At 42.6% G+C, this 26,477-nt stretch overlaps 1 protein-coding gene across 9 annotated transcripts in view; it reads left to right on the top strand.

Moving 5' to 3' along the window:
* PTPRT (protein tyrosine phosphatase receptor type T) overlaps nt 1–26,477 on the top strand; it is a 677,999-nt gene that overhangs the window by 448,041 nt on the left and 203,481 nt on the right. For 8 of the 9 annotated variants that reach the window (XM_082271827.1, XM_082271826.1, XM_082271829.1 and 5 more), the window contains exons 9-13: nt 2,323–2,432; nt 3,173–3,374; nt 5,793–5,895; nt 13,164–13,437; nt 23,345–23,381. In XM_082271827.1, coding sequence (XP_082127953.1) covers nt 2,323–2,432; nt 3,173–3,374; nt 5,793–5,895; nt 13,164–13,437; nt 23,345–23,381 — 726 coding nt within the window. The remainder of the gene's footprint in view (nt 1–2,322; nt 2,433–3,172; nt 3,375–5,792; nt 5,896–13,163; nt 13,438–23,344; nt 23,382–26,477) is intronic. The other variant, XM_082271832.1, reaches the window with a different exon arrangement.

Here is a 26,477-nt window from a genome sequence, read left to right as displayed (position 1 = left end):
AAACCAAAAGTCAGAAAAAACAAGAAAATACAAGAAAATCGGAGGGAGGGTGGGAAATATTCTCCAATGCAGCTTTCCTCCGACTGAAGACTTCCTAAGGCCCCCAGCTTGACTTCTCCCTGTAGCTCCACCCCTTCCTGGCCAAAACACCAATTAAAAGTCCCAGCACTTATATTTTCAATCGTACTGGGCTAAAAACCCCTCCTTGTCCCAAACCCCTTTAACCCCTGTCATGCCGGCCCTCCATCCATGTCTCTTTTCTCCTTTACTCTGGGCCTCTCTGATTGGGTGATCAGACAAATACTTTTGTGCTTATTGTTCACTAATAATACTCCTTGGCCTATGACAGCTGCACATATTTACCATATTATTTAGGGTTGTCATTTTGTACTACGCTTCTTCTTTAAAACAAACAACCCTTTGCAATACCCAAGTCCATTCCAGCATCTATTTACCATATTATTTAAAGTGGAACTTTATTCAGAAAATGAAGTCCTGCTAGATCTCTTCTGGCTGGCCCCTTTTGCAGGTATAGCTACGTAAAACATTAAAAATAAGTGCTTATACTAACTCCAGTAATAGACGGTCTCACCCTGCTCTGCACATGCTCAGTTGCTGTCAGGGGCCCTGGGCTTCAGCAAAATGGCAGCCTCAAGCAAGAAGAAGCAGGAGCAATGCTGAGGGCAATTTACAGCACAGCACTGATTTTGGAAGCACAATTAATAATGTGGAACATACTGAATGTTCCATGAACATTATCTTTTATCAAATAGTTAGGGTAAAGTTTCAATTGTATGAGTCTGACAGTTACCTACTTCATCAGTCCTGAGGGATTTTCCTTGTAGTTTGCAAATGCAGGTCCAGTTGTTACCAAATTGCTGTCTGTCTGTGCATGTGTATCTACTATCTACATATATTTTATATATATAAATAAATATATATAAATATATATATATATATATATATATATACCGGGCTTTTTTTCTTAGAAAAAAGGTACAGGAACTCAACCACGCCTCTCTCACTTGCAGGGAGATCATCCAGTGGGGGTGTTAGCATTGGCACTGCACCCCAGGCACCAGCATCTCCTTTGTCCCCATACTGCACTGGGAAAACACAGGAAGCCAGACTTCTCTCTGTGTTTACAAGTGATAATGATGAGCAAGGAGCAAAGGGTCTGGGCCAAAGGTGGTGGAACTGAGTTCCACCAAGTTCCAGCTGAAAAAAAGCCCTGTATATATATATATATATATATATATTAGGTATGATGCTGTTGGGCAAATTCACCTTCATTTTCATGCTTTAACTTTGAATTTTCCTAAAGGAAAGTAGAGGGGATATCTCTTACTGGAGACACTAATCTCTGTGTCAACTGTCAATAGAGGGGTTTCAGGAAGTGGGCGGCAGATTTCCCCACACTTCCGGTTGTTTGCCATCAGGACATAAAATGGCAACTGTTCTGATCCATTTATAACAAGCAAAGGAGTAGAACAATACACTGAACAATAAAAAACCCAATTGATTAAGCTAGTCATCACAAAAACACAAATTAATCTGTTTTTGTTCCATACAACTGAAATTACAAATTAATTTACACTGCCATATCAAGGTACAGTATCTGTGGTCCCTTACTCAAAAATACCTGAGCTCCCATCCTGGGACACACCGTATATGGTATTGAATACATTAAGAGCAAGAGCAAGCTTGCCTTTGAGAGTGCTCCTTAAAGTTGCAAGGACTCTCTAGAAGCTCAGAATTAAGGCAGCTGAGGAACCCGTGTGTGCATATATTGCATATGGCTACAAAGACACGTAATACATCTTCCAGCAGAGACACAGAAAGCATTTAAAACCTGGTTCCAACCTTTCCCAATTCCGTCCAAAACTATGAAAAAGGTTTTGTATGGGGCTCTAATTTAATAATGTTGATTTATGAATATCAGAACAAAGAAAGCTATAACAGAAATGCAGTTGTTGCCATTGGCCACCAGTTTTTCAGATAAACACAGAATCTGGTTGGTTAGGGTAACTGCTCAACATTTGCAACCATGTCTATAAATCTGCTTCAAAGCATCTGCAAAAAAGAAATATAGCCTTATTCAATGAGACAGTGTAAAGAGCAGTAACCCGTAGCAGTTGGTCAAAAGTTATCCTTTCCTTTTAAGTCATCCAAAAATTGGAATCCATCAATTGGAAATCTAAGTGGTTGCTCTGGGTTTCTTCACATTGCACATAATCACCGCCAATTGCACTGCCTTATTGAATAAGCCTGATAGACTTATACCATGTTGGTGATTATTAACTCAAACTCTCTGCCCCCCAGTGCCTGGCCCTATCCCTCTGGAGTCCATACAGGGAGGACCTTTTGAGGAGAAGATTTATCTTCAGTGGAAAGCTCCAAATGAGACAAATGGAGTTATCTCGATGTATGAGGTATCAGGCGACAACAATCCAGCATATAACCCATCAATCATTGCGAATCTCCCTATAAATGTATACGTGTGTGCAGTTTTAGTCATCCAACATTTAAACAGTATGTTCAGCTTTACAGAAAACCCTTCCTAGAAACCCTTCCCACCCCCGGTCATCGCTGTACTTACCTTTAGGATTGCCAAGCTGTCAGCACCCCTGCAGCCACTCCAGCGGTCCTGAGGATTTGAAATCCCTACTCTCCTACCTCTTCTCAGAATTTATCTGATCTGTCCTGGAAGTTCTGAGGGAAAAGAGCAGGAATTTCAAATTCCTGAAGCTCTGGCATGGCTATGGGGATGCTGACAGCTCAGCAGCCCCAGAGGTAAGTACAGTGAGGATTGGGGGTTGAGGGAGGGAAGGGTGTCTGTTGTTCACCTATACATTTTTTCTGTAAAGGCGAAACTAAGCCTTTAATAAACAGTAATCCAACAAGAGACGCAGCTTGGTTAATAGTTGCCAATGATCCTACAAAAGTTGAGGAGGCACTTTACTGTAATTGGAAGAAATGTCAGTGGGCTCCATATGTGCATGCCATTGCAACTTGCGTGCTTCCTATATTGGTTAGGACATTCTGTAGGACATGGGGGATGCAGGCTAATTTGCCAAACTGGGGGATTGCCCTGTAGTGCGGGGGATTCTTGGCAACTGTGGCTGGTTCACACAGATTATGTTACCTATCAACCTCTGTGTCTCTCCTTCAGATCTCTTACAAGGCAGTGGGCTCTCTAGACCCCAGTGCTGATCTGTCAAATCAGAAGGGCCGGATCTTCAAACTGCGCAATGAAACCCACCATCTGTTTGTAGGCCTATATCCTGGATCTACCTACTCTTTCACTATCAGAGCTAGCACAAGCAAAGGATTTGGACCACCTGTCACCACTCGCATTGCCACAAAAATAGCAGGTGACTATTGGTTTTAGTAACTACTACCGTAGTTGAAGCTACTGATGAAAGGATTCTGGAGGGTTTACCTCATCTTGTTCTCAGGGATCACTAACAATGTAATATACTTGTTCAGAAACAAAGCAGTGCAGAGTGAAGTGATGATGTGCAAAGTGCAATGCCCCACAGCAACCAGATTTCACTTTACTAAAGTGAAAGATAAATTGCTTTGTTTTACAGTACATTAAGTCGCTCTCTGCTTTTTTAAATAAGCCTGAAAGTGTTCTACATTTGTAAGCTCAGTGAAGTTGTACTTCCTGAAGCCTATGTAGGTTTCTCATTCCATATTTCACTAGTTGCTAAATTTTCAAAGGAGGTATAATCGAACTGGTGTCTGTGAAGAAAGATCTCAGGACTTTTCTTACGCCAGGTTTTCTGTATGTGGCAAAGAGCCATAATTCGGTGCGTATTGGAATTCTCCTGGTTTACAAGTTGGTGTTCATAGATTACTAAATTAGGAGGAGTTACCAACCCTGTCCCACAAAAAGGGCAGAGGTGGAACCAGAGGGGATTTAAATGTGCCACAGATACCAAAGAAAAATAAATAAATCAATAATTTTTCTCTCCTAATTCAATCCTTATTTAAAAGTTGATAAAATTATTTTTATTGAAAATACATCATAACAAATAAACATACATGTTCATTACAATATTTATATAGGTATAATATACATCCGACATAATACTTCAATTCAGAAGAGCTCATATAGGGACCACATAAAGGTACAAGAAGTTGCTGGAACTACGCGTTTCACTATAAGTGCTTCCTCAGGCTCCAACTATTTCAGAGTATTCTCTAATATGTTTCAAAAAATCCTTATTTATAATCTTGATCAATTCAATCGGGTTGTTTAGATGTATATAGATTTGTACCGATAAAAATTGGTGAAAAAGACAGCGGACAAGTACACCCAGAGGGAGCTTTTAGTTGGCATGAACCGCTCATCCAGGGCATATCGGTCGCGGAGGACCCTCTTTTAGTATCACTGGCTATTTTCACTCTCACTCGGGACAGGGATGGTTCTATCCCTCTTAATCAACAATGGACATTGATTTATATGAGATCGATCTTTATCTTCTCTAAAAACTAGTGGAGCCCCTGAACATCCCCTAAATTATTCACTATTATTTGGTGCAACCCTATCTCTTTTCAATTTATGTACACACATACTTGAATACAATCAGATCGTTCTCTTTCAACTTCTACGATCACACTCTATATTCATGCCAACTAAAAGCTCCCTCTGGGTGTACTTGTCCGCTGTCTTTTTCACCGATTTTTATCGGTACAAATCTATATACATCTAAACAACCTTATTGAATTGATCAAGATTATAAATAAGGATTTTTTTAAACATATTAGAGAATACTCTGAAATAGCTGGAGCCTGAGAAAGCACTTATAGTGAAACGCGTAGTTACAGCAACTTCTTGTACCTTTATGTGGTCCCTATATGGGCTCTTCTGAATTGAAGTATTGTGTCGGATGTATATTATATCTATATAAATATTGTAATGAACATGTATGTTTATTTGTTATGATGTATTTTCAATAAAAATTATTTTATCAACTTTTAAATAAGGATTGAATTTGGAGAGAAAAATTATTGATTTATTTATTTTTCTTTGATATCTGTGGCACATTTAAATCCCCTCTGGTTCCACCTCTCCCCTTTTCGTGGGACAGGGTTGGTAACCCCCCCCCTTTTTTTTTTTTTCCCACAATTTGTACATTGGGGAAGGTGCCATTTAATTCTGAATGACTAACAAAGCCAACCTCTCCCCCTCCACAACCAAGATTACTAAATTACTGACAAAAGGAAGTGGGATGGATCGGTGTCCTACAACAACACCTGAACAAAAGACCCTGAAGGAAACAAAAAATAAAAGGCTAGTTTTAGAGACTCCAGTGTAAGTTTGGTTTAGAGTACAAAACTAGCCATTTTTTTATGTGTTCTTATGGATTATATGCTAGGGCTCCCTAACCATTTTTGATATATATGAGAGCCCACTCTTGATGGAGTCAAGTGATTTTGAGGACCCAAAGGGAATTTTGTGAGTTTTAAACAAAAAATCCCGAACAATTAGAATGCACTTCTTGTATGCTTCTCAAGGTTTACTTTTCAACAATGACTAAATTGTATCTCAGTAAGTCTATATAACTGTTTAGACTATGTTTGTGTTATGTGAACTGTAAAACAGTCATTGTTAGTGGTCCCAGTCATTGACCATGAGAACCTATTTTAAGGAAAACCAGACAACCTCTAAGTCATTTATATTTTGAACTATTTCTGTATTTGTTGAGCCTTTTCTCATTTTCCTAGCCTACTGTTATTTTCTTTTATTCTATAAAAAACAAACTTTTTCTCTTATTTCGCAGCTCCTTCCTTGACTGACTCGGAAGCCGAGCTTCCTTTGAATGAAACTGAAACTACAATAACTGTTTGGTTGAAACCAGCACAGTCTCGGGGGGCTCCTGTAAGGTAAAAATTCAACCTCCCTGACTTTACCTTTCCATTGAGTTACCCAGGAGAGGGAAGACTAGCAAATAAACCTTACAGAAATCTAGAGTGGAGCCCGTAAAGAGATCTAGTGCTTAATTCTGCATGTTGGGTAGGTGCAGTGTGGTGTGGTAGGAAGTAAACACGCAGTCCCGTTTTGCAAAAAACATTGTATTGAAACAGCAATATAACAGCACAAAGAGGCCCGACGGGAAGCTTACCTGTCCGGTGCCACTTACAACTTGGCAGTGAATAGACAGCGGACAGAAGACTCAGGGATTCCGACAGCGTCTGCCACGAGGCAAAAATTGTGGCCTGGCTGGTCTAACCCAAAGAGGAAGCTTGAAGAGGTAGACATAAACCCTGTTTTTACCCTACTCCACCAGAATCTTTCTATATCGCTTCCAATGTCCCTGACAGACTTGGAAACTGTCCCTAACCTGTCCACTCCCATAAAACACGCCAACACCGGGAGCCAGGGTGTTAATTAGACTCTACTTGACCCAAGATGGCCCCCAAAGTGCAAGCATTGAATCAGATTCCTGCCTCACTGTGAAAGATGAAACCATAGAAGAACCAAATTCCTCCCATTTTCCTCCCCCATTGCCACTGTGGTTAAGTGCCACCTGAAGTGCATAATATAGACTGTACCTGCCTGCATGCACCATTCCCTCAAGGCTAGACTTGCATCTCTTGAAGCAAAGGCACATAGTCTTTGGTGCCCAGTTAGGGTCACTTCCTTTACAAACATCACTTTCCTGTTTTATTGGTCCTAACCTAAAGTTGACATCTTTTTGGAGAAAAAAAATGTATGGTTGTTTTTTTTTTTTGTGCTAAGCCTACCTTAACCTGGCTTAGCATATTCTGACAATTTGTACTGATATTAATGATTTAAGGCAGGGGTCTCCAAACTTTCCAAACAAAGGACCAGTTTACTGTCCTTCAAACTTCAGGGGGGCAGGACTAAGGCCAGTGGGAGTAGAAAATGCTCCAGTGTCAATGGAAGTAAACAATGCCATAGGCTTGAGGGTCAGTGGGAGTAAAAAAAATTACATCATTGGCATCAGTGGGAGAATTAGTTCTCCATCTCTGGTGTCAGTGGGAGGAATAGTGCCCCATTGTTGATATCAGTGAGAGCAATAGTGCTCCGACTTTGGTGTCAGTGGAAGGAATAGTGCATTGTATCAGAGGATGAAATGAGGATGAAATAGTGCCCCAAGGGCTGGATAAGCCCACGGCTGCAGTTTGGAGACTCCTGATATAAGGGATTGATTTTTGAGCAATTCCAATTATCAGTAGTTCATGCGTACCAGGTTCCTTGCAGTCTGGACAGGAACCTTACAGCAACCCAGATTATATCAGTCACCATGTGAAGAAAATTCTCAAAAAATAGTGACGACAGCCAATCAAATGCAGTAAATGTTTCCACAGCTGTCATGATACAATAGGTGGAAGGGGAGATACCACCATCCACAGTGTTTATCATGAATGGAAAAATCTATAGATTTTTTCTCGTTCAGCCTGTGGGGCTGAACAAGGGTAATTTTATCATATAAGACTTCCGTTTTATTTCACCGTTCAGCAAAGCAGTTGTGCTAACCAGCAGTGATCACAGCACACAGATGCTTTCCCAACATCCTATACACATCACACAGCCATTTAGATACAGTAATCGTATGATAAGGATATTCCGATTCCCACTAAATCTGTGAATATTTGAAGTACATTATTTTCAGCTCCAGAAACACAATTTTCAAAATCACTCTATGACTAAAGGCTGAGTGGTCCAGAGGTTACTATGGTTCTCTTATGCATATTTATCTGGATTTAATAAACCACTGAAGAGCAGCAATTAGACTTTCAGTGTTCTTCCCTCTATTGTTACTGTATGAGTCAGGCTGGAAACGGGCTGGACCAGCACTTGGTTCTTTTATACTGGTAGAACTTAAGCAGCTATTATTGCTATTACTTTAAAAAAGCTATTAGGGGCTGACGAGCTGTGACTCTACCTAAATAGCACAAGTTGTCACTTTGCAGCCATTGCTGTGTGTTTTAAAGTGGATCTGTCAGTTTTAGAATACCTTATTAATCACTTACATAAAGGTTTTTGTATATATTACAATATCCTTTTGCCAAATGTGTTATTTTCAGTTACTTATTTCCTACTACCGGTATTTTCCCCCAACTCCCTTACAAAATTTGCTTTCCCTATTACTACCTTTTCTAACTTCACTTCATTTAGGAAGCATGGAAAAGCATGAGTAAGAAGTGAAAGTGAACCTACCAGCCATTTAAGTCATGAAAGCTTTGTTCTTGAGCCCTTGTGCTCTTTCCTTCCCTTTTTTTCCCCAAATATTTGACTATCTAGGCTGAGTCAAAGCTGGCGCTGGACTCCACTCACTAACCAACACCTTATTCAATCAAAGTACCCTTGCTGGCCACAGAGGCCTTTTCAATGGTCTTAGTGTGGAGCTCAACCCATAAGTTAAGAAGGTTCAGCCCGTTGCAACACAGTGACATCATTATTAAAGCTGAAGTTTACCTAACATTTTTTTCTCTAAAGATTTAGTTACAATACTTACCTGTAATGAAGTACAGTGTGGTCCACCATGTGCATGCTGCTGGATTCTGTAGAAATCTTAACTGCAGGGCTGCCCTGCCCCTTCCTGCCGTTGAAATTTCAACACTGTGGGGGTCAACAGCTTTGGGTATCTGGTAGTGATCGACCAATATTGTTTTTTTAATGCCGATACCGATATTTTGGTCATCGGATATGGGTATCAGCTGATATCGGCCGATATTTTCAACATGAAAAAACATTTTTTTTTTCTAAAGGTACTCCTTGTGGAGGGATCTGGGGGTCTAAAAGACCCCAAACTCCTCCTCGGCACTGAAAAGCATTCAAAACGCCAAGTTTGGCTGTTTTGAATGCTGTCGGTTTTTTTAATTCGGCGCCGGGTTTTTTTACATGGAAACCGGCGCATGCGCCCTTTCGGCAGGGATACCGGCTTTCACGGGGACACATCTTCATGCTACACCGGGTCTTCTCTTCGGCGGCGGCGGTGGAGGTAGGATACCTGTCCCACTGGGTGAGCCGTGGAAGACGGCGGGAGGGGGGGGTAACGTCCCCTCCCGCTCCTTGTAATGACAGCCGAGCGGCTTCTCAGCCGCATCGGTTGTCATTACAAGTCAGCCAACCGTCGGCTATGGACACCGGTACTGGGTTGATGCCTCTAGCTGCAGGCATCGCCCCAGTACATGCACTTTCCCTAAATATCGGCAATATCGGTAACCTCAGGGGCCGATTCCGATACATCGGGGAAAGTGCATATCCGCCCCCGATATATTGGTGTTGCCGATAATCGGTCGATCTCTAGTATCTGGACACTGTAAAAGATGCCCTCTTGCTCTCTTCTCCACTGAGAAACATTCTGCAACCCAATCTGTGAATAATGGAAGAGTCTGATCAGTCACATAATTCTCCCCTCTATTAACAGATTGTGTTACAAGCAGTGTACAAAGTTACATAGTTAGTCTGGCTGAAAAAAGACACAAGCCCATCTACTTCAACCAATAGAGAGAAAAAATGTTTATATACTGTATACTGTACATTGGGGAAAATAATTATTTGATCCCCTGCAGATTTTGTACCTTTTCCCACTTTCAAAGAAATAAAGGGTCTATAATATTGATCATAAGTGTATTTTAAATGATAGAGACAGAATATCAATCACAAACCCAGAAAAAAAATAAAAAAATAAAACAAATGCTATAAATTAAGTTTCAGTTAAGAATAAGTAATTGATCCCCAAGCAAAAAATAACTTAGTACTTGGTGAAGAAGCCCGTGTTGGCAAGCACGGAGATACGACTTTCTTGTATTGGTGACCAGGTTTGCAAACATGTCAGGAGGGATTTTGGTCCACTCTTCTTTACAGATCTTCTCTAAATCCTTAAGGTTTCTTAGCTGTCGTTTGGCAACTCTAAGTTTAGGCTCCCTCCATAAATTTTCTATATGATTAAGATCTGGAGACTGGGTAGGCCACTCCATTACCTTAATGTGCTTCTTCTTGAGCCACTCCTTTGTTGCTTTTGTTGGCAGTATGTTTTGGGTCATTGTCATGCTGAAAGATCAATCCATGACCCATCTCCAGTGTTCATCCAAGATTTTACAATACACGGCCCCGTCCATTGGCCCCTCAATGCGACAAAGTCAGTCTGTACCCTTAGCAGAGAAACAGCCCCAAAGCATAATGTTTCCACCTCCATGCTTGACTGTAGGGATGGCGTTCTTAGGGTCATAGTCAGCATTTTTCTTCCTCCAAACACGGTGAGTCCTACTCCTCAAGAAGGCACATGTAGAGTCATGCCAATGAACATCTAAATTCTTCAGAGAAGGATTGGGAGAAAGTGCTGTGGTCAGATGAGACCAAAATTTAGCTCTTTGGCATTAACTTGGCTCGCCATGTTTGAAGGAAGGAAAATACTGACTATGACCCTAAGGACACAGGCTGCTTGAGAAACCCTGAGCCTGCACATCATGGGTCATACTTCATTACAGGTACGTTATGTAACTAAAGCTGTAGAAAAAAAAATGTTTTTTAGCTAAACTTCAGCTTTATAGGGATGTACAGACCACCAGCAAAAGCAAAAGTAGGCACTTGAGTATGACTGCTTTGGGTTAAAGCGGAGTTCCAGCCATTTTGTGTTCATTAAAAGTCAGCAGCTACAAAAAGTGTAGCTGCTATCTTTTATCAAACACACACTCACCTGTCCCAGGATCCAGTCATGCAGCCAGCGGGAGCCTCGGTTCTCTCCCTCTTCTCCCTGCGGAGCCAGCAACACGCTTGTGGGCACCAGGCTGTGAAAGCTTGCGGCTTCACAGCCTGGTGCGCACTGCACATGTGCGACCCGCGCTGCATTTCCTTAGTGGCCGGGCAATCTTCTCTGACCTGTGACGTGTCCCAGAAGATTGCAGGGAGGGAGGGGGAGATGAGAACTTCCACTCGAACAGCCTACGTGATCCGAGTGGAAGTAGGAGCGGGTACCTGTCTAAACCAGGTACCCCCCCCCCCCCCCATAAAAAATTACACGTATATTGCATGTCAGGGGGTCAAGAGCACCTAAAGTGGAAGTTCCACTTTTGGGTAGAACTCCGCTTTAAAAATGTCTGGCAGGCTTGTTTTACAGTTTCTAGCAGATAGGAGTCAGCTTTCCAATACCAAGAGTGTTGAATACTCTAGGTATGCCACAGTCTGTATTCTTTTAATAAAACCGTTCTACAACTCACCGTTTATGCTACTATACCACCAAATATAGATAAATTCATTTTCAGCAGGAGTTGTCTAAGAAATGGGAATGATTTCAGAGGTTCCCCTGGAATAAAAAGGTTGAGAAATGCCGTTTATATATATATATATATATATATATATATATATATATATATATATAGTTCAAATCTAGGTTGAAAAATGCATGACCAGAGGTTAGCTTTAGTGAAAGGTCAAAAACATCATATCTATATTAGCAACTGAAGCTTTATACAAAACTCAACATATTCTGTAAACCTCAAGTGTAACCTTGCCCCATACTGATTCAAAAGCAACTTTATTGGCCATCATGGCTGTCCATGACTTTAGTATCAACCGGAAAGGGGAAGTTGAAAACAAAGCTTTTGCAGGCAATGTGAGATCTGCATATAACTTCAGATGCCTAGACCTTTGTATCTAATAACTGCTTTGACTTGCAGATTGCACTGAAGATATTAAGCATTTTTTTCATCCTACATTCAATTGCATTAATAAATATATAAAAAAAGCTGTGCTTAGACTAACCTGAATAAATTAAATCAAAATAAATTCAATCATCACAATAACCTTTAATAGTAAGCTGCTAGCACATATATGTGGGATTAATAACATAAGTTGCAGAAAAATATGAAGGAAAGTGCAGCGCTATAGATTAAATAAATAAATAAATGAATAAAAAGTTCAAAGTCTCTTAAAATTCAGTTGCATTGAGGTGCACATACTACAGTCGGTCAGGCAGAAATTCAGGTAAAGCCACCACCAACACCGAACACACTGCCTCTTACCAAAAAGCCACATCAAACTGGCATAAAAGTATCCTCAAAGGTTAGAGCATCAAGCTAACGAGGAGAGAAAGTCTCCTCGTTGGAATCCAGAGGTGAAATTACCTTTAAAGTGCAAAGAGGAGATACTGATGGGATAGTACGTTCAAGCTAAAACACATTTATTAAAAGTCATGCAATTGATACACTCACATGACAACTCCTGACAACGTCATCACTGACGAAACGCGTTGGAAGAAGGTTGGACATGTGAAGTCATCACGCGCCAGGACGTAGCGGCCATCTTTCTGGTTAGAAACAATTGGTTTCTTGGAAACTTCAATGCTTTTATGCTCTGCTTAAATGTGAGTGTATCGATTGGATGACTTTTAATAAATGTGTTTTGGCTTGAACGTACTATCCCATGACTATCTCCTCTTTGCACTTTTGAGATAATTTCTCCTCTGGATTCCAACGAGGAGACTTTGTGCAATCTGAGGAATTATTATCATTGAAGTATCAGGCTTGATGCTCTAACCTTTGAGGATTCAATTGAATTGCTCTGGTTTTTGTTTATTTTAGTGAGCCATGTTTCTGTTTTCTTTAAAGCTCTGCCAGATATAGTAACTGTATATTGTATCTCTGTACTGCCTATTCTTCTCCTACTTCCCATTACATTGATACACTCACATTTAAAGAGAGCATAAAAGATTTGTAGTTTCCAAGAAACCAATTGTTTCTAACCAGAAAGATTGCTGCTATGTCCCGGCGCGCGATGACGTCACATGTCCAACCTTCTCCCAACACGTTTCGTCAGCGATGACGTTGTCAGGAGTTGTCATGTGAGTGTATCAATTGGATGACTTTTAATAAATGTGTTTTCGCTTGAACGTACTATCCCATCAGTATCTCCTCTTTGCACTTTTGAGATAATTTCACCTCTGGATTCCATGAGGAGACTTTGTGCAATCGGAGGGAGTATTATCATTGAAGAATCAGGCTTGATGCCTTTGAGGATTCAATTGAATTGCTCTGGTTTTTGTTTATTTTAATTAGCCATGTTTCTGTTTTTTATTTAAAGCTCTGCCAGATACAGTAACTATATATTGTATCTCTGTACTACCTATTCTTCTCTTACTTCCCATTACATTCATTGTTCTTTTCTCTTTTTGGTCTGGTAGTGTATACCAACTGGTAGTAAAGGAGGAACGGGCACAGAGATCTGGAAGGGCAGCTGATGCCAGTGGATGTTTTCCCGTGCCCGTGAGTTATCGAAATGCTTCAGTCATGGAATCCCCCCATTACTTTGCCGCAGAACTGAAACCTACACAGCTAGCAGCTACTCAGCCCTTTACTGTGGGAGACAACAGGACCTACAATGGCTACTGGAACCCACCTCTATCACCCATGAAAAGCTACAGTATATACTTCCAGGCCCTGAGCTCTGCCAATGGGGTACGTGCATGATGAACAATTCAAGGTATTCCAAGGTGCAGTATTGAAGTCAGTGCATTATCCCATAGGAACCAAAACCAGTTTAAGGACCAGTGGGGGCAATCTTTAGGCAGAGACTGCTACTGTGCCCATCTGTGCAATAAACTTGGATTACAGTGAAGTCATCTGCCTTTCTTTCTCTTCAGAGTTCTGTTTGCTAATATCCAAGTAGTGAAATACGAAGTCTGGCCTGGCTACTATGGGATACTACACTTTCATGTGGCATTCTTTTAATGATATGTGGTTAATTAACTTTAATTTAAGTGGAAATCCAGGCAAATGTCTAAATACCCAGTTTAAATCCTTATTCCAGATATTTTTTTATAGGAATCATTCACTCACGTTCCAGTTATTTCCTGTCCTGATAGGAAGTGAGGGAAAAAGTCCCAAATAAAGACACAGACAGCTATAAAAACCTGATGGAGGCTCTTCCCCACTCTACCAAAAACGGCACAATATTCTTGAGCAGCACAGTGGCCTAGTGGTTAGCACTCCTGTCTTGCAGTTTTAGGGTCATTGGTTCAAATCCGATGCACCATAATAACTTTATGAAGTTTGCATGTCCTTGTATTGGTTTCCAAAGACATGCTGGTAGGTTAATTGGCCCTGGTATGCATACATGTGAGGTATAGACCTCAGATTGCAAGCTCTTGTGGGCAGAGACTCATAAGAATCTACAATATACAACGTCTGTAAAACTACTGTATACATTGTGGGTGCTATATAAGGACCTATAATAATAATTTGCTTGGAGCTGTGATTTAAATGCATGTACACTATATTACCAAAAGTATTTGGACGCCTGTCTACACGCTCATGAGCTTTAATGGCATCCCAGTCTTAGTCCGTAGGGTTCATTATTGAGTTAGTCCACACTTTGCAGCTATAACAGCTTCAATTCTTCTGGGAAGGCTGTCCACAAGGTTTAGGAGTGTGTCTATGGGAATGTTTGACCATTCTTCCAGAAGTGCATTTGTGAGGTTAAGCACTGATGTTGAATGAGAAGGCCTGTCTTGCAGTTAGCGCTCTAATTCATCCTAAGTGCTGGTTCACACTGCATCGCTCCAACTTAGGGGGCGACCTGTGAAGTTGCGTGCAGCGTGACTTCGGCACGACTTGCACGGACTTCATAAAATGAATATCTATGCAAGTTGCCTCCAGGTCGCCCCGAAGTAGTACAGGACCCTTTTTCTAAGTCGCTCCTATTAGAACGGCTCCTGTACTACACAATGGGAGCGTGACGGACCGCGACTTGTCAGGCTGACAAGTCGGATCAATGTGAATGCGGTCTAAAGGTGTTCTATCGGGTTGAGGTGAGGTGCAGGCCATCAAATAATTTGATGGAGGGGGGATTATGGTGCGTGACTGTTTTTCAGGAGTTGGCCTTGGCCCCTTAGTTCCAGTGAAGGTGTCAGCATGCCAAGACATTTTCGACAATTTCATGCTCCCAACTTTGTGGGAATAGTTTGGGGATGGCCCCTTCATGTTCCAACATGACTGCACATATGTGCACAAACAAGGTCCATAAAGACATGGATGAGCAAGTTTGGGGTGGAGGAACTTGACTGGCCTGCACAGAGTCCTGACCTCAACTCGATAGAACACCTTTGGGATGAATTAGAGCAGACTGCGAGACATGCCTTCTCATCCACACCAGTGCCTGACCTCACGAAGTTTGGTCAAACATTCCCACTGACATACTTCTAAGCTTTGTGGACAGCCTTCCCAGAAGAGTTGAAGCTGTTATACCTGCAAGGGGTGGGCCAACTCAATATTAAATCCCACGGACAAAAAGCCGGATACACACTATACAACTTTTGTTGTTCAATTTCCTTTAGATTTACCTTCAACTATGTAGTGCAAGTGCCTGCTTGACTGCATATTGAAAGTGTTTAGGTTTCACTTCATATTATATGGTTTTGGTAAATCTAAAGACAATTGTATAGTGTGTATCCAGCTTGATACTGGGATGCCATTAAAGTTCATGTGCGTGTAAAGGCAGGCGTCCCAATATGTTTGGTATTATAATCTATGGTCACTCTTTTTTTAAGCTAAAGGGTATGTCATTTGGCCACTGTTGTGATTTAATGAACTCTGCCACACTGCATAGCCAAGAAGATCACTGTGCTACTTGTCTCCTGTCTACCTGTCGCGGCTTCACTACTTCCTGTTTTGACGTCACTACTTCCTGTTTTTGCGTCACTACTTCCTGTTTTGGCGTCACTATTCCCTCGCTTAGCTTTAGGTCCTGTTCGCCAAATTTTTCCGGCCTCTGCTGTCACGCTGCAGTACATGACAATAGAATTTACATTCTTCTCCAATGGTACCCATTCACATCAGTGCAGCATGGTGCAGTGCCATTTTTTAAATGGTTCAGGTGTTTCTTTGGTAGCACATAGTGCATTTTTGTTCCTATAGACTTCCAGGGGAGCACACTGAAAACGTATGTACATGCATTTTCTATGTGTTTTTGAAAGGGTTTTGTGCTTTATAAACAGTTTCCTCTTACTACAAAAATAAAAACACATGAAGCATGAAAACACATCAAAAACGTGCAAAAATCATGCTAGTGTGGCTCATGCTAGTGTGGCACTGCCCCCTAGGGGACTGCTGAGAATTGCTCCCCTGGGTTACCCATAGCAACAGTCTGTAGAAACGTATCACTTTAGATGCTTGGCTCAGACAATGAACAGTCCAGGGGATTTGGTTTTTGTGTTTTATTTAGAACTGGGATGGGAGAAGGGATGAGTGGGACACTTCAACTATGAACTATGCACAAATCTGAGGACAACTAGCTGTAGTGTGCGGCAAGGCCGCTGCTTCACCTTGTCACTGAAGTGAAGATAGATGAATATGATCCTGATTTTGTTTCTCTTCAGGATCCTAACTTAGCCCCCCCTTTCTCACTTGCTGTGTGCGCTAGCCCCTATCCACTGGAGTGGTCCCCTTCCTGGGCAGACCCCTGGTAAGCTTCCCGGTACTCACGGACACTGTTTTTCCCAAAGTTGCTCTGTCTCCAACTCCACTTGTCAGCATCCACTGGTCCTCCTGGCTCAGCAGTCAGCACCACACTTCTGGCTCACTAGGCCCACTGCCTGTGACCACCTTTCTTACAGACAGGAGGAGAACCGTTACCCTCCTCCTGGGACCTGGCTTCCCACCCAAAGACGCCCTGTCACATGTGCCCTTGGCTTTTATAACGTTTCCCAGGATGCAACACTGTTTTTGCCAACCCACTGGGATAGTTACAAAGCCTGTGTGTCATTGGCTGGGTTTCCTCCACTGTCCAACAGGCTCCCCTATTGGATACAGTGGGGGACACTCCCTCAGAAGATGAATCACACATGGACACATGCAACAGGCATAACTATTGATCAGGCTCCTCTGTTAAGCAGATGGAGCAGGCTATATTTTACCTGCTACTCCCCTGTTAAGCAGGCAGAGCAAACTACGCTCCTTCCTAGCCCCTATCTAGGAGGGTGCTACACTAGAAAAAAACATGATCACATTGCAGGACTAGTGTGAACCTAGGCTTGTTTCTTTCTGCCTCACTTTCCCGCTCATTGAACAGAGAGGATGATGATGCTGATTCTGTGTCCAATGAGCAGCCAGGAGGCGTGGAGGTGACACAGAAAGTTGCTTTGCTCAACCAGGAAATAGGCGTGTCACCCGTCTAAATAAGCACTAAGCCAAGAGTGGCTGAACTAGAATTAAAATGGTTTGGCTGTTAAAATGGTAAACATATACGTTTTCTAACTTTGTATTTAGTACCTTGCCTGGAGTTCTGCTTTAATGTGCAGGTGGTACACGCACAATCAATAGAAGGAAACAAAAGGGAAAACAAATAATGATCTGATTATAGCTGTCATTTTAGAATATGCGTGGAAATGGAATACAAACATCTCATTAGTTGTGCATTGTTACATATTTTTGCACATTGTATGTTATTATTCTGCATGCAGACACTTTTCATTAGCATTGCGGAGTTGACATGTCACTCTTTGTTAAACAGTAGCCAAAGCATAGTAGATATTGTAAATGCACCCAGCATTTCTTTGTACATGTTACACATATTTATCAGGCCGAGGGCACGGTGTCTCCTAGTATATGGTATTCTGTCAGAGCATCATATGGGAAGTGTGATGTTACACTTATCAAAAACACGACAGTAGCCTACAACAACATAAGCCTTTGTAGTATGACTAATTGACGTAGATCTTGTTGTTGAATACAAGCTAATGAGGGATCGAAGCAAAAGAACATAAGCTGTCTATGTGTCTGTGCTTAGGCTCATTAATGTTTTTGTCAAAGATACTCTGATAAAATTTTGACATTTATAGTAGACATAAGGGACAGCATATATCACGGGTTTTATTTATTTTTTTTAACCTCCTGACAGTGCTGTGCTTGTTGAAAACCTTGTATTTCCAGAACATTTAGTCCAAGTTTACACGTGTGGCGAAATTGCCATGTCTCTGAAAAGCAATCAACATTGCGCGCAGTTGCTTGAATGGGTCGTGTTTGGTGCGACCGCAGTACGTCAACCCCCCCCCGGTCCACTGCCTTTGCATATTATAATGAAAGCCTAAGTCAAACTATTTCTTAACCACCTGACCCCCCCCCCCCCACGGCACTGCCCCTCTTCACATCACCTGCTCCCCTATACATCACCCCCCACAGCACTGCTCTCCTTCACATCCCCTGCCCTACCCCCTCCACATCACCACCTCACAGCATTGCCCCATTTCTTGAATGGGTCATGTTTGGTTCGACCGCAGTACGTGAACTCCCCCATCCACTACCTTTACATCTTATATCGAAAGCCTAAATCTAACTATTCCTTAACCACTTGACCCCCCCACAGCACTACCCCTCTTCACATCACCTGCCCCCCACCCCCCTATACATCACCCCCCACAGCACTGCTCTCCTTTACATCCCCTGTTCTAGCCTCCCTCCACATCACCACCCAAAAGCATTGCCCCATTGCTTGAATGGGTCATGTTTGGTGCGACCGCAGTACGTGAACTCCCCCATCCACTACCTTTACATCTTATATTGAAAACCTAAGTCTAACTATTCCTTAACCACTTGACCCCCCCCCCCCCCCACAGCACTACCCCTCTTCACATCACCTGCCCCCCACCCCCCTATACATCACCCCCCACAGCACTGCTCTCCTTTACACCCCCTGTTCTAGCCTCCCTCCACATCACCACCCAACAGCATTGCCCCATTGCTTGAATGGGTCATGTTTGGTGCGACCGCAGTACATGAACACCCTCGTCCACTACCTTTACATCTTATATTGAAAGCCTAAGTCTAACTATTCCTTAACCACTTGATCCCCCCCACAGCACTGCCCCTCTTCACATCACCTGCTCCCCACCCCCCTATACATCACCCCCACAGCACTGCTCTCCGTCACATCCCCTGCCTCAACCCCCCTCCCCATCACCACCCCACAGCATTGCCCCCCTTCATATCACCTGCCCCCAACCCCTTCACATCACCCCTCACCACACAGCACTGCCCCTCTTCACATCACTGGCTCCCTACACATCACCGGCGCCCTTTACATCACCCCCCCCCCCACACACACACAGCGCTGCTCCCTTCACATCACTTCCCCCCACAGCACAGCCCTCCCCCCAAATCACAAATCCCTCCCCCCACAGTAGTGTGATCTGCCCTATTCACTCCCCTACAGCACTGCCCCCTTCTAAAATCACAACCCCTCCTCTTCACAGCTACCCCCCCTTTCCTCCTGTAGTGTCCTTTTCCCTCTCTCTCCTACCTTAGATCGAGCAGAGGGTGGAAGGCACGTTGCTAATATGCCGGGCGAGGGAGGCATTGGGGGTGGGTAATAGGCTGAGTGCTGGTATTAAGCTGACTTCTGGAGGCTCTGCGTTGGACGGGAGCGAGAGCTGCTGGCTTCTTTTCATATTAGCCAGCAAGTGATTGGTGGTTAGGATGCAGGACGGTCCTAACCACCAATCACTTGCTTGTTAATATGAAAAGCAGCCAGCAGCCATCACTCCCATCCAATGCAGAGCCGTGCCTCCCAAAGTCAGCTTAATACCAGCATTCAGACGATTACCCGTCCCCAATGCAGAGCCATGCCTCCCGAAGTCAGCCTAATACCAGCATTCAGACAATTACCCGCCCCCAGTGCAGAGCTGTACCTCCCTCGCCGGTCTTACAAATGCAATTTTTTGGGGAAAAAATACACTTTTTTTGAATTAAATATAAGAAAACAGTAAAGTTAGTCCAATTTCTTTCTATAATGTGAAAGAGAATGTTACACCCCCGCAGCTCACTGACACAGGGGAGAGGCTGATCTGCGGTTAGTAGTGTATGTGTATATATACATACATGTGTGTGTGTCTGTATATATACCCCTACACAGAAGTTCAGATGTCATGCCTGCCTCCAAACATGTCTACAAAAAAGCCCTATAAACGCCTGCAACAAAAAGCCAGGTGTGAAAATAGAGAAGCCACTATCCTGCTCTACTGCAATTCTAATACAAACAAACTTTTTTTTTTCTGGTTCTGGACATGCTACAGAGCTGAAACTTCACAGGTACACTTTTTGGACCCCCCAGACACTAAATCCAAAGAAATCTAATTTTTTTTTTCAATAATTTTTTCAATAATTGGCTCTCTATCAAAAATGACAATTTTTAAGAACTTTTTTTGTGTGATTAATAGTCCCTGGGGCATGACCCAGAACCCTAGGCACTTTTTAGGTGCTTTTGTTGGGTTTTAGGGCTTCAAAATGGTATTTTTTGATTACCGAAGTTCGGGTCCCATTAATTTCAATGGGGTTCTGAAATCCGGGCCGAACTTTCGGGAAGTTCGGGTGTTCTGGTCGAATCGAACTTTTCAAAAGTTCGATCGTCCCTAATAATCAGTAGTCAGGGTTTATAGGACTCTTCAGAGGTTGATGTGCAATCAGTAGAGGTGGTTTGTAGGAATATGCAGAGGCTGACCAGGGATCAGTAGCAGTAGTGAGAGTATATATGAATGGGGAAGACAATAGCTATCACTAGGCTACGTTGTTCACAATTTATTTACTTTTTGAAACTTAACTCCTGGCACCATCACTGCATTCACTTTAGAAATTAATGTAGCTGTTTATTTCTGCCCTGTAGTCACACCATGCTGGCTTTCTTCACGCAACTAAAAAACATGGCATACTTCAGAAAGTACAGCTCCCACCACCGACATTAGTGATAAAGGTACAATGGACACCAGCTCTGGTGTTACGTCTCTGTCCTGTCTATGGCTGGCCATTTAAAAAAAGGAACAGCTGCAGCATATTACAGGCAGAGTTTTATGCAAGATAACGTGTAGACCAGGGGTCTTCCAACTTTCTTAGCAGTTTACTGCCCTTCAGACATTAGGAGGGTTAGACTGTGGCCAGCGGGATTTGAAAATGCCTCAGATTTGGTGGTCAGTGGGGGTAAAATATTTACATACCACCCCTGGGCAGTGGGAGGAATAATCTCCGTCCTTGGTGTCAGTGGGAGGTATAGTGCCTCATCATTGGTATTAGTGGGAAGAATAATCCCCATCATTGGTATAAGTGGGAGGTATAGTGCCCCATCATTCATATTAGTGGGAAGAATAATCCCTATCATTGGTGTCAGTGGAAGGAATAGTGCCCCATCTGTGGTGTCAGTGAGATAAATAGTTCTCCATCTTTGGTGTAAATGGAAAGAATAGTGCCCCTTTGTTGGTGTCAGTGGGAGGAATAGTGTTGTATCAGTGGGAAGAATAGGGCCCTAAGGGCCCAATAAAGGCAAGCCAAGGGCCACAACCGAGTTTGGAGACTACTGGTGTAGATAATGGTGGAGGCATGGCATCAGTGCTAGGGTCTATCATAGCTGTAGCGCTTGACCCATCATTTTCTACGGCATGAGGAAAGCCTAAAGCTTTCAGTTGTTATGACTTATTTTACAGCACCAGCGTCACAGCAGGTGACATCAATGTGGGTGACATCAAATACCCAGCTTGAGATGAGTGGTCAATATCAGTTTTGTGAAATGAACACAAAAAGAGTAGTAGTTCACAGGGAGCTTCAGACAAAGATATTACCTTAAAGAAGAACTATCATTAGAATTTGTATTTAACAGATTTGGTCTCTATAGGGTTTATTTACTAAAGCTTTAGACTGGAGAGTGCAAAATCAGGCTCACTTCTGCATAGAAACCAACCTCAGCTTGTTCAATTAAGCTTTGACAATACAACATGGAAGCTGATTGGTTTCTATGCAGAAGTGAGCCTGATTTTGAACTCATTAGCTTTAGTAAATAAACCTCTATGGGGCAAAGCAGTGCTGTATCTTGGCCTAGGCTGATAAGGCCCAGGCCTAGGGCGGCACTTTGCAGGGGGGCAGCAAAAGGCTGCACCCGTACTGAAAAGGGTCCCCGCCGGCTTGCGCTACACTTTTAGTATAGTGCCAGTCTTATGGGGCAAATTGGGCCGGAGGGCAGGGTCCAGGAGGCAAATCAATCTGGCACCCCCCCATAAAGCGTTCATACCTGCCGATATGTTATTTAAATTAGGGGGTGCACAAGTTTAGTCAGGCCTAGGGCAGCACGAAACCTAAATACACCACTGGGGCAAAGTGTATGTAGTCATTTGTCCTATGGTTCTAAGTGCTTTCTAACCTTAGTTATGGTACCAACTTGGCCCCCATCCCCTCCTTCCGCTACAACAGACTTGAAGTAGACAGTTGATTCATAGCTGCAAATTGTTTCAGCTGTGTTCACTTTCAGAGACAAGCAACGGCAAGAGGTATGCAGAATCTGATACCCCGCTCCTGCATTCCTTTTAGGGTTGTTTGTCTTGGGAAAGTTTTCATAGCTGAGACAATCTGCAGTTATGAATCAACCTTTTCTATTAAATATGTTGTCAGATGAAAAGTGGCAACAGAAGAGGGGGGGCAGGTGGGTGCTCATAACTAAGTGGCCATTCACACTACCGCGACTTGTCAGGCGACTGGTCAGCCTGACAAGTCGCGGTCCATTGTGTGCTACGGGAACCGTTCTAATAGGAGCGACTCAAGTCACTCTGACTTAGAAAAAGGTTCCTGTACTACTTCGGGGCGACATCGGAGCGACTTGCATAGACATTTATTATATGAAGTCCGTGCAAGTCGCGCCGAAGTCACGGTGCACGCGACTTCACAGGTCGCCCCCGAAGTCGTGCCGCGTTAGTGTGAACCGGCACTAAGAGTTAAAACATGGGACAAAGGACTACATGCAATTTACCCCATAGAGGACAGAACTAAATTAAAGATTCTCGAAGTAGATTGTCTTTTTAGAAAAGAAGATGACAAATATGTGTGGGGTAATAGATCAGAGCCTTGGGGGAGACTAAACCATTTACTTGCACCCTCTGCAGTCTATGTCTACTGCTGATAGGTAGCGTATAAGATGGTACAATTTCCCCTCCATTACCATCTTGTGGTTTTTCATATAAAAGAAAGCCTTGTATGATAATATACAGAAAGGCCAGCTGCTTGTAAGCAGAAGCAGCAGGCCCCATGCCCTTCTGTTGTCTACTTTTCTCAACAACCGTCTATTCTGCTCACCTTTACTTTTCTGCTTCTGTGAATGAGAAATTGGGAAGTGAAAATTGTCATGGTGTGGTGTGAAATTACAAGCACCAGGTAATTACTTGAAATGTAAGATCAAGTGAACAGTTCTTCCTTTTCCAAGAACATTTCTGTGTACTCAAAACATAATCCAGACGCTCCGTGAAGCAGGGGCCGCCCGTTGCAAGGATAGCTTTTTCCAACACCGATAAAGCCGTCTAATGAGTTTGCACTGATTGTCTTGTTTTCTTTGGTTTTACAGGAAACGAAAATCAGCTGCGTCCGTTTGGCCTCCAAAGGTGAGACTTTTTTTATTTTTTTATATACAAGCAGAGGGGATGGTGAAATGATAGAAACATAATGGATTATATACAGTACTTCCAGCGTGGGCTTGGGCAGAGACAAATTTAAAGGGGATGTATTGTCTTATCAATGATTGTTAGATATACTTGTAAAAGTGAAGAGTTGCTGTAAAAAAAAGTCATTAATTATCAGAAATGTTTTAAATAATCTTGTTTTTTTTAAATGGTTTGTAATTGAATATGTACATAGGGCAGCCAAATGTCCCCATTTTATACTCAGTCTCTGCTTCCCCCTTTGCAATTTTACACAACAGTTTTTTGTTTTTTTTTCCCAATACAAGTCTATGGGCCTGATTTGCTAGCTTAACTAAGCACATGATTTTATATCAATGTTGTGTGGATGAGTAAAACCTATGACACAGACTATGGGCCATAGTTAAAAAAGAATTCTGAATATGACATATTTTACATAGTTTGGTCCAGCATGGAAAAATGTAACTATGCATATACTATACCTGTGGGATTCCTCTAGAACAGGAGTCTCCAAGCTTTCTAAACAGTTTACTCTCTGTCGGGCCTTAATGGGGGGCAGACCGTGGTCAGTGGGAGTAAACAATGCCTCATCATTGGTTCTAGTTTGAGGAAAAATGTTAGTATTCAAAGGGGGAATAGTGCCCCATTATTGGTGTCAGTGGGAGGAATAGGGCCCCATCATTGGTGTCAGTAGGAGGAATAGTGCCCCATCATTGGTTTCAGTGGAATGAATAGTGCCCCATCATTGGTGTCAGTAGGAGGAATAGTGCCCCATCATTGGTGTCAGTGGAATGAATAGTGCCCTATCATTGGTGTCAGTGGGAAGAATAGTGCCCCATCATTGGTGTCAGTAGGAGGAATAGTGCCCCATCATTGGTGTCAGTGGGAGGAATAGTGCCCCATCATTGGTGTCAGTGGGAAGAATAGTGCCCCATCATTGGTGTCAGTAGGAAGAATAGTGCCCCATCATTGGTGTCAGTGGGAGGAATAGTGCCCCATCATTGGTGTCAGTGGAATGAATAGTGCCCCATCATTGGTGTCAGTGGGAGGAATAGTGCCCCATCATTGGTGTCAGTAGGAGGAATAGTGCCCCATCATTGGTGTCAGTGGAATGAATAGTGCCCTATCATTGGTGTCAGTGGGAAGAATAGTGCCCCATTATTGGTGTCTGTGGGAGAAATGGTGCCCCAAGGACCAAATAAAGGCAAGCAAAGTTCCACATCTGGTCCGCAAGATCCAGTTTGGAGACCACTGCTCTAAAAACTGGAAATCACTGCAATAAAAATCGCAACTAGCTTCCAGGTCCCGTGCTGAGCTGATGCCCTTCAACATTGTGAACACAGGAGGTCTGCTGGTCAGCACGAGTGCCAATCAGAGATCGCCTTGCATTTTCTCAATGAGTGCAAAGCTTTCACTGATTGGAAGACATGGCGTAGTGATATCATGCTGTGAACCTCATCCAGTCGATAAATGCTTTGCATTAATTGAGAAATGCAAAGCATTCTCTATATGGTGCCTGCGCCAAGTGGACAACCTGCTGTGTTCAAAATGCAGCAGGCAACCCTCTTGGCACGAGACCCAGAAGCTAGTGGAGACTGCATTGAACATCAGGGTATGATCATCTTTTGAGGTTTTTGCTGGGTCAGACCTATAGCTCTACAGTCGGCAAAGCTCACGCTCATCACTGATTTTAGAGTTCTGGCTCTGATTGAGAAGCGGGCATGTCAGGCTTATGCACATCTTCCACATTGAAAGCAACTGATTTAAACCGTAAATTTTGTTGGGCTTTAAATAACGTAATCTCAACTGACCTCCCTCCCCATACTTACTATACTCCCTTTTACTTACCTAGATCAATGGGCACCCATTTAAGGAAGTGTGACCTATGCTGGGCTGGGCTACCCTCAAGTCCTCTAATTAGGTGATGGATGGTGCTGCCTAGTAGTGTACACGTTGGCTTTTCTCTAAGGCCCCCAAAAAGAAAAGCTATTGCACCTTCAAAGGAAGCCCTTTGCATCAAATTTGACACTGCTTCTTTCATTTTTAATGCAATAATTCCACTGAGTGCTGCATAATTAAAGGTGTGCTGAGAATACAGATACCGGAATTTTTAAAAACCGAAGCAGCCAAAATTTGGAGGAGCCATGCACGGCAACCAATCAGCTTCTATCTTTCATTTTTACAGCCTTATTGAACAAGCTGAAGATAGAAGATGATTGGTAGAGTGGACATTAGTACCAGGGCTTATCATATAATTATAATAAAACCAAAACGTCCCACTGACAACTAATTTTGTAAGATGTTTGCAAATGCATAGCCCGCTCTATCTCAATATCTACCAAAATGAAGCACTTAAAAATCTGAACTAACAAGCCTTGCTAAAAAAAAAAACTTCTTTGTAATTTAAATAGATGACCTGCAAAGATCTTTTTTTCCTCAACAAAGCTGAAGTTGCACTTTGAAAATTGATGTTGAAGATCGTATATGTGATATATGCCTAATAGAAGCTTCTTAACAATAAACAAACCAAAAGTGTTGGATGACAGTAGTGACCTTTAACAGCCATTAAAGAGCTTAATGTCAGTTTTTTAAATCATCTCAAGATTGTGATTTATTCCATATAGGCCAGGCAGTTCTTTTCTGGCAAAGAGGTTTTTTTTTAGATGTAAGTCCAAGGAAATACAGTAGTGCAACTGTGAAACCAATGCTGAATTTTTCCCAAGACATTCATGTACCAGCACCTAGGGTGGGTGCTGCCATAACACTATGCACATTAACGTGGAGCACACCACACAAGCGTGAACCTGGCCCTGTGGCTTTATTTCAGCAAGAGAACAGTAAGGCAAATGTTGAGAGGAGTCAGAAGACTCTTTATAGTTCAGGAAACATGAAATCATCTCTCCTTTTTTGTTTGGTGGTCTTAACCAGGGGTAGTCAGCCTTAGTGATACCAGGGCCCAGTCAATTCTTCTAAAACCTTCTATACCCCAACAGTAAAAAGAAAAAGTAGTTAGAAGGAAGAACACTCTGGATTAAGTGGTCAGTAGGAGAAAATGACTTG

Source organism: Pelophylax lessonae, assembly GCF_965119305.1.
Source record: "Pelophylax lessonae genome assembly, chromosome: 11".
Taxonomy (NCBI): Eukaryota; Metazoa; Chordata; class Amphibia; order Anura; family Ranidae; genus Pelophylax; species Pelophylax lessonae.
This window is presented reverse-complemented; position numbering and strand designations above follow the sequence as displayed.